At 40.7% G+C, this 11,951-nt stretch overlaps 1 protein-coding gene across 3 annotated transcripts in view; it reads left to right on the top strand.

Moving 5' to 3' along the window:
- Positions 1-4,312: 4,312 nt before the first annotated feature.
- Positions 4,313-11,951, top strand: part of RPS6KC1 (ribosomal protein S6 kinase C1) — a 220,801-nt gene continuing 213,162 nt past the window's right edge. For 2 of the 3 annotated variants that reach the window (XM_054479254.2, XM_054479238.2), the window contains exon 1: positions 4,313-4,761. In XM_054479254.2, coding sequence (XP_054335229.1) covers positions 4,657-4,761 — 105 coding nt within the window. In that variant the 5' untranslated portion in view covers positions 4,313-4,656. The remainder of the gene's footprint in view (positions 4,762-11,951) is intronic. The other variant, XM_063672232.1, reaches the window with a different exon arrangement.

The raw sequence follows: 11,951 nt of genomic DNA, 5'->3' as shown, positions 1-11,951 counted from the left end.
GCCACTAGACAAATAAGACCAAATATTTTTTTATTTATAGTAATAATTACTATTCTATAAAAATGAGGTCTCTTCTCCCTCAGAACTAGTTGTAGGAATGTTGGCTGTTATTTTCAAGGATATCCCTGAGTTGAGGAGCAGGGGATGGGCCTAGGGTTAGTTAAAATGCCAGAAAGTTTGCTGTTCTTAGAGATTCAGCCTATTTTCTTTCTCTTTTTCTTTCTTTTTTTTTTCTTTTTTGAGACAGAGTCTCGCTCTGTCGCCCAGGCTGGAGTGCAGTGGCATGATCTCAATTCATTGCAACCTCCGCCTCCCAGGTTCAAGCAATTCTCCTGCCTCAGTCTCCTGAGTAGCTGGAACTACAAGTGCCCACCACCACACCTGACTAATTTTTTGTATATTTAGTAGAGACGAGGTTTTACCATGTTGGCCAGGCTGGTCTTGAACCCCTGACCTCATGATCCGCCCGCCTTGGCCTCCCCAAGTGTTGGGATTATAGGTATGAGCCACTGTGCCCAGCTGAGATTCAGCCTATTTTCTTAAATAAGTGTTCCTGGGTGGCTGTAAGCTTTTGGTTAGTTTCCAGAGTTCTCAAAGAGTTAATACTGAGAGTTTTTGTTAGTTTTTTCATAGTTTATGTGGAGCAGTGAACTTTTGGAGTTCCCCCTAACAAAGAATCAGTTTTTGGTTTCATTGGTTTTTCTTTATTGCTTTTCTCTTTTTCTATTTCATTGTTTTTCTCTTTTGAAAAAAATTTCATTGAGTTATTACTCTTTTCTTTATGTTTTATTCCTTATTCTTGCTCTAGGTTTCAATATTTTTTTTTCTAGCTTCTTAAAGTAGAAGCTTAGTTCATGACCCTTCTTCTTGTCTACTATAAGCCATCAAGGTTATACATTTCCCTCTAAGCACTGCATTAGCTGTGTCCCACACACTGTGATATGCTTCCATTTTCATTCAATTCCAAATATGTTTAAAAGTTTTTTGTCACTTATTTTTGATCCAGGCATCTTTAAGAATTGTATTTACTTTCCAAATATTCATGAATTTTATGGGTAACTTTCTATTATTAACTTCTAGTTTAATTCCCTGAGGTCACAGAGCAAGTCCAATTTACATTGGTTTTAAAAAAATTTGTTAACATTTATTTATTTATTTACTGAGATGGAGTTTCACTCTTGTTGCCCAGGCTGGAGTGCAATGGTGCGATCTCAGCTCACTGCAACCTCCGCCTCCCGGGTTCAAGTGATTCTCCTGCCTCAGCCTCCTGAATAGCTGGGATTACAGGCATGTGCCACCATGCCTGGCTAATTTTGTATTTTTAGTAGAGACCTGGTTTTCCACGTTGGTCAGACTGGTCTCCAACTCCCAACCTCAGGCTATCCGCCCACCTTGGCCTCCCAAAGTGCTGAGATTACAGGCATGAGCCACTGCACCCAGCCTGTTAACATTTATTTTATAGCCCAGGATATGGCCTGACTTGTTGAATGTTTTCTGTACACTTGAAACAAACATTTTCTGCTACTATTGAGTGGCGTGTTCTATAAATGTCTATCAGGTAGAGTTGGCTGTTAGAGCTTTTCAGGTTTTCTGTATCCTTATTTATTTATTTGTTTACGTGTTTTGTCAATTACCGAGAGAGGAGCGTTGAAATCTTTTTTGTTTTTTTTTGAGACAGATTCTCGCTCTATTGCCCATGCTAGAGTGCAGTTGCATGATCTTGGCTCACTGCAACCTCCACCTCCCTGGTTCAAGTGATTCTTGTGCTTCAGCCTCCCAAGTGACTGGGGTTACAGGAATGTGCCACCACGCCCGGCTAATTTTTGTATTTTTAGTAGAGATGAAGTTTCGCCATGTTGGCCAGGCTGGTCTTGAACTCCTGGCCTCAAGTGACCTACCCACTTCAGCCTTCTAAAGTGCTAGGATTACAGGCATGTGCCACCATGCCCGGCCTGAGTGTTGAAATTTTAACTGTAATTGTGGATTTGTCTATTTCTTCTTTTAGTTCTAATGGTTTTTGCTTTTTACATTTTTAGTTTTGTTACACATTTAGAATTGCTCTGTCTTCTTTATGAATTGAATTCTTCAAGTTTTGTCCTTCTTTATTCCTGATCATATTTCTTTGTCTTAAGTATTTCTAGTAGTGTTTTCGTGGCACATGTTTTTCCACTTTTTAAATTTTTAATCAATAGTATCTGGTAAATCAAAGAAACTCAGAGAACATGGAGAGGAAGTTGCTAAGGATGATCTCAAATACCTAACTAATGTAATTAAATGGAGAGTAAAACCAGTCATGGAGATAGAAATAGGCATATGAGGGGAAAAAATGTTGAGATTTTGATTTGTTCTGTTTCCAGTGTTAGATATATAATAAAGATGTAGGTAAAGTGAGTCAAGTCCTGGAAGAGAGATATGCTGGGAGATAGACATTTGCAAGTCAATGGGAATAAAGAACAAAGTATCAAAGGCAAAATCTTGAGAAACAAGATAATAAAAGTTCTTGGAAGGAAGAGAAATCAGCAAAGGAGACTGAAAAAAGAGCAAGTCATCTGAGTATAAAAGAGAAAAGAGAAATAATGCTGACTCATATGCTAAGAACATAGAAAAGTTTTAAAAAGGTAGAAATGGTCAGAGACTTTCAAAATCCAGAAATATTGGGCAAATTGAGGTCACTGGAAACTGTTTTCAGAGCAGTTTCAGAGTAGCAATATAGAGATGAAACCAGATTGAATTGGACATGGGAATAAATGGGTGATGATGCAATATTGATGTAGATTACTTTAAAATCAACTTAAACAACTTTGACGGTGAGTGGAAGGAGAAAGAAAGGAAGAAAAGAAGGCAAAATGAATAATGCCCTTTACTCCCTTCTCTCCTGGCTAACTCCCATCTCTCTTCCAAGATTCAGTCTTCTGTCAGAAAGCCTTAGGCGATCTTCCATTCTGAATTGATGTGCTCTTTAGTACTCCATATATACATTCACCATGGTACTTATCACAATATATTTTGTGTCTTTATTTTTCCTACTGGATGGTACTTGAGAACAGGGACTACCTACCTTTTTTTTTTTTTTTTTTTTTTTGAGAGAAGTCTTGCTCTTGTACCCCAGGCTGAAGTGCAGTGGTGTGATCTCGGCTCACCGCAACCTCAACCTCCCGGGTTCAAACGACTTTTTTTGCCTCAGCCTCCCAAGTACCTGGGATTGCAGGCGCCTGCCACCACGCCTGGCTAATTTTTTGTATTTTTAGTAGAGACGGGGTTTCACCATGTTGGCCAGGCTGGTCTCGAACTCCTGACCTTAGGTAATCTGCCCGCCTCGCCCTCCCAAAGTGTTGGGATTACAGGCGTGAGCCACTGCGCCTGGTCGGAGAGCAGTGACTATCTTTGTAACTCCAATGCCAAATTGGCATCATGTCTGGCACATAGTAGGTGGTGAATTGAGGTTTAATGAATGACTAATAGACTTAGATATATGTAGGTTGAAAAGAAAGAGCCAGTGGTGAGAAAGAGATTAAACATACAGAAAGGAGATTTGGAATGTCATTGAAACAGTGTCTTAAGGTCTGCCAAAGAGGATGGGATTCAGATCACATGTGGAGTCATTAGCTGTAAAAATGACCAAGTGGTATGTGTACGTTTCAGACTGGCATGGAAATGTGAGAAGATGAAGGAATTGGTACTAAGGGCCATAGCTGCTTCTTCCTCTTCTTTTTTCCCTGTAAAGAAGAGGGATGGTGCAGAGAGTAGGGAGGCAAAAGGAAGAGGAACAGAGTCTTTAGGATAATAGCAAAGACTTGGAATGAATATTTTGTGGAATGAAAAGGAACCTTGATCACAAAAAGATAAAGGAACTGCCAAGCGTTGATAACAACCTTAGCTGAAATTGGAAACTGTAGTGAGTGGCTCGGAGAGGTCGAGTGACATATTTCTTTCTTCTAGCCAGAGGCGGACTCCAGATTTTCGAACCTGAGGGGATTTTTAAAAGATTGATATTGGCTTGGGAGCTTTTTTGGGTTTGGGGGCTTGCTGTGCAGATGTGTTACGGAAAGGCACTCAATGGAAGGAAATTCGTCTTAGAAAGAAGTAAGGGATATGTCTCAGAGTATGAGTATGAGATGTTGCTGTGGGTATTTAAAATGATAGACCGTGAATAGGTAAGGAAAGAAGGTGCTAGGCTATGGTATCTCTCCATCCCTTCAACACTCCACTAAGTTTGTACTACGGCGGGGCGGAGGCAGGGAGGACCACGCTCTCCCGGTGTGACGTGGCTATACCAACTCTCACAAAATCTAGAAGGTGACGGAGCTGGCGTACAAGAGGTCGTCTTTAGTGGAGAGGCCTGAGGTCTCCGCAGTGACGGGGGTGGCAGTGCGACCCCTTAGTCCTCAACTACAGGCCAGTCCCAAGTGCCCCAAAGGGGCTAGAATCTAGGGGGGAGTCTCCCCTCTCCCTAGAAGCGGGAGACAGCCTGGCCCGGAAGCTTCTTTGCTGACCCGGAAGCAGAGCGGTGCAGCGGAGGCGCCGCCGTGGAGCCGCCTTGGAGCCACCGCCCCCTCGCCGCTTCGCCGCTGCGTGGGGAACCTGGACCGCGGCGGCGCCGGGTTGCCTTCATGCTCCCGGGCGGGCGGCGGCGGCGGCGGCAGAGGCGGCGGGAGGATGACCTCTTACCGGGAGCGGAGTGCCGACCTGGCCCGTTTCTACACTGTCACCGAGCCCCAACGACACCCGAGGGGCTACACAGTATATAAGGTCACCGCCCGGGTGAGTGCTGGTGTCGGGCTGGGATAGGAGCTTGGATTGGGACCTGAGGATCTGGGGTGGGGACCCTGGTGTCAGGGTACCTGCCTCTGGCTCAGAGCCGAGGGTGGGACTGGGTGCTGCTCCTACTGGCGGGACTTGGGTGTCGGAGGTTGGGATTTTTAGAGTAGTGGCTGAGTGTGATATGCCCAGGGCTTCACTTGTAGTAGGTTGTGGTAGAGTCCTCTTTCTGGGGGTGGGGCAGTCAGTGGTTGATGGTTTTAAATTGATGACTCAGTTCCCATCCCGTTTGGACTTTCTCTTCTGAGTTTGCAATTTGCAGAAGTGGTTTTGCTTGCTCCAGGAAGATAATGCAGATTCAAAAGTGTTAATTTATGTATTGTTTGGCTTATGTAATATAAGTTATTTTTTCTCTTGACCTTTATCAGGTTTGCTGTGAAGAAGACAGATTCTTGGGACAGATGTCAGTGTTAGGCCACCAGCCTAGGAACTGTGGATCCGGGCTTTGTCAAACCCTTGAGTTTTTCATGTTTTTCTGTAGGAGACGTGAAAAAAATCTGCTGAGGGTGGCTTGTGTGAGCTACCATGAGGGCACATTTTAAAGTTGGGAGGCTCCTTTACATCAACTAACTGGTCCAATTTTTAGTACCCACTTTATGTTTCATTGCTTTTGCCTTGAGTTTTAAAGAGAGTCTGCATCTTCTTCTAGGAAAGTAAGAATAAATTAAAATTAAATAACTATATATGTATGTGACGTATGTGTGCATGAATATATGTGTATAGTAGGCATTTTGTACACATCACCCAATTTAATTCTCATTTTAATGAGGAAGAAACAGATTAAAGCAAGTTTAGTAACTTGCCCAACTTTACATTGCAAGGCAGTAGCAGGTCTGTCTGGGATCTGAAACCAGTTTTGCCTAACTCCAAGTTATATAAAATGTTAATAATTAACTTTATCAATTTTTAAAGAAGAGAGGTACAGATTAAGTAACAGTAGTTCAATATACATTTGGAGGATGTAAAGCAGGCCTTCAGAAGAATTTTTTTTTTTTTTTTTTTTTGAGACGGAGTTTCGCTCTTGTTGCCCAGGCTGGAGTGCAATGGCATGATGTCTGCCCCCCGCAACCTCTGCCTCCTGAGTTCAAGCGATTCTCCTGCCTCAGCCTCCCGAGTAGCTGGGATTACAGGCATGTGCCACCATGCCTTGCTAATTTTTTGTATTTTTACTAGAGATGGGGTTTCTGCATGTTGCTCCGGCTCATCTCGACGTCCTGACTTCAGGTGATCCGCCCACCTCGCCCTCCCAAAGTGCTGGGATTACAGGCATGAGCCACCACACCCAGCCTGAGAAGAATCTTAAAGGTTAAATAGATCAGTTTGGGGCATGGGAGTGGCACGTGGTGTGTGGAAATGGTGCACAATTCAGATAAATGTGAGAAGGAGGGACAGATGAACATGTCTGTATAAAGATAATGAGAAGACCTGACCTGCTATTGCCGATTGCTGTTCGGAGAATAGAGGGATGTTTGTTGCTCCCTGCTTGCATGTGAGGTTGTTACATGGGTGGAATGTTAGTTTCAGGTTGTGTAAGAAATTTTGTGAGATTGAGGGGCCCTTATTATACCACTCTTGAAACCTTTCTAGTCATTGGGCCCTTTGAAAATCTAGACTTAGTTTCCTAACACATAGTGTATGGAATCAGAACAGTTTTCAACATACATAATGTTTCTCTCACAGCATCCTACTTATCCCTTAATTTAACAAGAAAGTTATATTGTATTAATTTAGTTGCATGTCTATGTCTCTTAGTGGATTTAGAGCAGTTCTCTATCATTGGCATTTGTTTCCGCTTATATCAAATAATAGATAAAAGAACCTGCATGTGCATGGCACACAGTGCCTGAAAAACATTGTTAAATGTTTTCCTCTTCATTGTACGCAGCACACCCAATAAATGTTTAGATCCAGGCACTAAATACTGTGAGGGACATAAGGCTGAATAAAGCAGGGATCTTTATTCCTTTCAAGGATACTCATAGTAGAAGACAGTTTAGTGTACTTAAAGAAGCGTGATATAACACAGGAAGTTCCAGCAGACACTACAGAAAAGGGCTGTGGGAAGACAGATTGCTTCTGGATCAAGAGATTAGGGAATATGTACCAATCAAAATAGTTGAAAGAGGGGAAGAATCCAGAAAAGGAGAGGGTATGAAAAGGTAGACAGTTGAAGGGGTAGAGTCCATAAAGACCTGGAGGTATGAATGTGTGTGGAACTGGAATTGGAAGCACTGAGTATAATTATTTGTATTGTTACTTTACAAAAGGAAAGGTTAACCAAATTCAGAATTTTTTTTTTTCCCAAGGCGTAGTCTCGCTCTCTTGCCCAGGCTGGAGTGCAGTGGCGCGATCTTGGCTTACAGTAACCTCGCCTCCTGGGTTCAAGCGATTCTCCTGTCTCAGCCACTCAAGTAGCTGGGATTACAGGTGCCCGCCACCATACCCGGCTAATGTTTCCATTTTTTGCAGAGACAAGGTTTCGCCATGTTGGCCAGTCTGGTTTCGAACTCCTGACCTCAGGTGATCCACCCACCTCAGCCTCCCAAAGTGCTGGGATTACAGGCATGAGCCACCGCACTGGCCAAATTCAGATCTTAAATATCTGAAGCTGTGACCTATTTACTGAGCTAAGTTTCGACAATATAAACTAGAAGATAAAGTAGCACATTGCCTTGGAACTAACCAAATTTATATATATGCATGTTATATATTGCTGTGGTTATTTGAACTTGAAAATTGCATAGACTGCCTTTTTTCTTCCCGTAAATGTTTATGTCTTCATTTATTGCTTATGTTACAGATTTTGTTTTTAAAATGTAAGATCTGAGAGTCAACATGGAGACATACTTTTAAAATAACTGTGCTTAGTATTATAAAATATTTCTTGAGAGTTAAGGAGAAAAACACCTTTTTTCAGGATAATTAACCGGGTAAATAGTGCTCTCCTGAGAGAACTTCATGAGATAAAAATTAAGAATGTCTTCTGTATATTTTTTACTACTGATTTACTTCTAGCTTCAAGGAACAATTTTCTATATTTTTGATCCTTGCAGGGTTATTTCTGTAGGAGTAGAGTTTTAATCATTGGTAGTACCAATGTTAAATTTTGGATAGCAAAAGAGCTTTTTCATCTTCTTAAATCTCCTTTGTGCTTTTCTGCAGTTCTCTGAAATCTGGCAAGCTTAGATGATTTTGAGGCCAGTTGCAAGCATACTAACAGATTCTGCAGTTAAACTCTGTGTTATTTCTTAATTTTTATCTAGAATAAGTACCTCTATTCAGAATTGGAAAATTCTTTCATAAGTTCCCTTTGATTCTTTAGTTGAAGGAGACACAAGTATAAGAGAACCATCATCAGTGTTTTTAGTTATTTCATCATGCTAAGTTTACAAAATTCTCATATTGTGATATAGATTTCTCAGCAACAGTAGGTGAATGGCAGTTCTTGCCTGTATTCTTTCCATGAGTATAAAAGGTATGTTTTTATTCTCAAAAGACAGTGCTGCATTATAACTTACTTAGTTTACATTGAGTCATAATTTACATACAGTAAAATTCACCCATTGTAAGTGTCCAATTTGATGAGTTTTGACAAATGTATACAGTTGTGTAACTACCCATGTTCATCACTGCTCAAGTTCCCTCATGTTCCTTTGCAGTCAGTCACTCCCCCTCATCCCCTATCTCTAGGCAACCACTGGTTTGCTTTCTGCCATTATAGATTGGGTTGCATTGTCTAGAATTTTGTATACAAGTAATCATATAGTATGCACTTTTTTTTTTTGGTCTGGCTTCTTCCACTCAGTATGATTATTTGAGATTTATCCATGTTGTCATGTATTTCATTCCCTTTTATTGCTGACTCATATTCCATTGTGTGGTTATACTGCATTTTATCTGTTCACCTGGTGATGGATATTTGGGTTGTTTCCAGTTTTTGGATATTATGAATACAGCTATTATGAACATTCATATACAAGTCTTTGTATGGACATATGGTTTTATTTCTCATGATACCACATGGCTTTGTTTATGTAGCTTTATACTAAGTTTTGAAATCAGGTAGTCTAAGTACTCTTTCTCAAAATTGTTTTGGCTATTCTAGATTGTTTGCATTTGTGTATAAAATTTAGAATCAGCTTGTCTGGTTTCTATAAAAATGCCTGTCCAGATTTTGATTGGGATTATATTGAGAATGTAGATGAATTTCAGAAGAATTGATATCTTAACAATATTGTCTCTGATCTATGAACATATATATCTCCCCATTTATTTAGCTCTTCCGCATGAGCAGTGCTTTGTAATTCTCAGGATACAGTCTTGCACATGTTTATTTTTATTTATTGATCTTTTTCAGAGATGGGGTTTCACTGTATCACCCAGGCTCAAGTGCAGTGACGCAATCATAGCTTACTGCAGGTTGAACTCTTGGGTTCAAGTGTTACTCCCTCCTCAGCCTATTGCCTGGGATTGTGGGCACAAGCTACCTCATTGGCTTTGCACATATTTAAAGTAGTTTGGGTTTATTTTGAAACCAGGAGAATGTATAAATCCTAGTTTTATTATACGTAGCTAGTGTTTGTTGAGTAATAACAGCAAACACTTACATGGTGCTTACTGAGTCAAGCAGTTTATATTAAATTAACACATTTGTCACAGGGGCCCGGTGAGTAGGTACCATTATCATTTCCACATTTTCGATGAGGAAATTGAGGCACAGAGACGTTTAGTAACTTGTCCAGGGTCATATAGCCAGCAAGTGGTAGAGTCTACATTTGAACCCAGGTAGACTGGTCCCCATCACAGTGCTTTTAATCCCAATGCTATGCTGCTGAATACCTGTATTATAAAACATTTTTCATTAGGTGCTGTGAGTGTGCATATGGGGACACCTATGTGTCCCCACAAGGGCATTACTGTAGTTTGGCAAAAGTGATGGATACATGAATAATAAGTAACTGTGATGATGTGAACAAAGGGGAGTAAGGGAATTAATGGGAAGTACTGAGCTTCACTTAAGTCTGAAAAATTACCATTTCCAAAGCTTCAAATCGAAGCACTATTTATATTGCTTGGAGGGAACCTGTCCTCATTTCCTGACCATATTCTTGAGCAGTTTGCTTGTGCCTGGGAACGGAATTATTTGTAGTTTCCAAATTAGGTTAGAACACTACATTCTTCCATATCTCTCTGTTAGATGCTATTTTCTCTGTCTGGAATACTCTTTCCTTTTGTCTTGGCAATCTCTGCTCATCTCAGGTGTCAGCTATACCCTGTGTTCCGGGAAGCTTTTTTTTTTTTTAGGCGTTGCTCTCTATATGTCTTGTATCTCCTCCATTATCATAATGTACTTGTTTGACACCTCTTCTGATAGCAGACTCTATTCTTTTTTGAGAGTCTCACTCTGTCACCCAGGCTGGAGTATAGTGGAACGATCATGGCTCACTCTAGCCTTGACTTCACAGGCTCAAGCAATCCTCCCACCTCAGCCTCCCTAGTAGCTGGAACTACAGGAACATGCCACCCTGCCTGACTAATTTTTGTATTTTTTTTTTAAGAGACAGGGTTTCACCATGTTGCCCAGGCTGATCTTGAACTCCTGAGCTCAAGCGATCCACCCACCTTGGCCTCCCAAAGTGCTGGGATTACAGGCGTGAGCCACCATGCCCGGCCGACTCTGTCTTTTTAACTATATTCTTGGTGCCTAGCACAGAGCTTGGACTATAGTAGGGATTTCAGAGTAGGCTGGAAGGAGGCAGCGCTTTGCTTTTCAAGTGTTGATTTTTAAATTAACATACAATGAAATTGACTTATTCTTTTGTATAATTCTTTGAATCTTAACATGAGTATAAATTCATTTATCTACCACCATAATCAAGAAACAGAAGTTTCATCATCCCAAAAAAACTCCTTCATGCTATCTCTTTTTCACACCCTTCCCCCTACTCCTTATACCCTGGCAAGCAGTGATCTATCTCTACAACTATACTTTTGTCTTTTTGAGAATGTCATATAAATAGAGTCATACAGTATTTAGCCTTGTAGACTGATAATTTGCCTATTTTTTTCTTTGGGTTGTTTGTTTTCTTACTCTTGAGTTTTGAGAGTTCTTTATGTTCTGGGTTCTTTATGTTCTGGGTATCTTTTTTTCGGGGTCAGATATGACATTTGTAAATATTTTCTCCTGATCTAGATCATATCTTTTAATTCTCTTAAGTAACTGTTTTTTTTTTTTTTTTTTTTTTTTCCTTTGAGACAGAGTCTCCCTCTGTTGTCCAGGCTGGAGTGCAGTGGCGTAATCATGGCTCACTGTAGCCTTGACCTCCTGAGCTCAAGCAATTCTCCCACCTCTCAGCCTCCTGAGTGGCTGGGACTACAGGAACGTGCCACTGTGCCCAGCTAATTTTTGTATTTTTTAAATAGAGACCCAGTTTCACCATGTTGCCCAGGTTGGTGTCAAACTCCTGGTCTCAAGCAATATGCCTGTCTTGGCCTTCCAAAGTGCTGGGATTACAGACGTGCGCCTGGCCTTTTTTATTTATTTATTTATTTATTTGTTTTAGAGATGGGGTCTTGCTGTGTTGCCAGGGCTGGAATGCAGTGCTTATTCGCAGGTGTGATCATAGTGTGCTACAGCCTCGACCTCCTAGGCTCAAGTGATACCCACCTCAGCCTTCCAAGTAGCTAGGACTACAGGTATGCCACTGCACCCAGACAGTGTCTTTTGCAAAGCACAATTTGTAATTTTGGTGAAGTCCAGTTTATCAGTTCTTTATTTTATGAACCATGCTTTTAGTGTCATACCTAAAATCTCTGCCTAACCTCAGGTTACAAATATTTTTCCCAATGTTTTCTTCTAGATAACTTATTTCTTTGCATTTTATATTTTGCTCTATGATCCATTTTGAGTTTTTTTTTTTGTTTGTTTGTTTTGTTTTTTTAATAAGGTGTAAGGTTTGGGTGAAGGTTCTGTTTTTGCCTCTGGTTGTCCCATTGCAACAAAACACCATTTGTTCAAGAGACTAACCTTTCTTCGTTGAATTGCCTTTTCTCCTTTGCCAAAAGTCAATTGACTATATATGTGTAAAGCTGTTTCTGGATTCTCTTATTTTGTTCCATGCCATACTATCTTA

The sequence above is a fragment of the Pongo pygmaeus genome, chromosome 1 (genome assembly GCF_028885625.2).
Source record: "Pongo pygmaeus isolate AG05252 chromosome 1, NHGRI_mPonPyg2-v2.0_pri, whole genome shotgun sequence".
Lineage (NCBI taxonomy): Eukaryota > Metazoa > Chordata > Mammalia > Primates > Hominidae > Pongo > Pongo pygmaeus.
The sequence above is the reverse complement of the archived record's forward strand: the minus strand, read 5'-3'. Positions and strand labels throughout refer to the sequence as shown.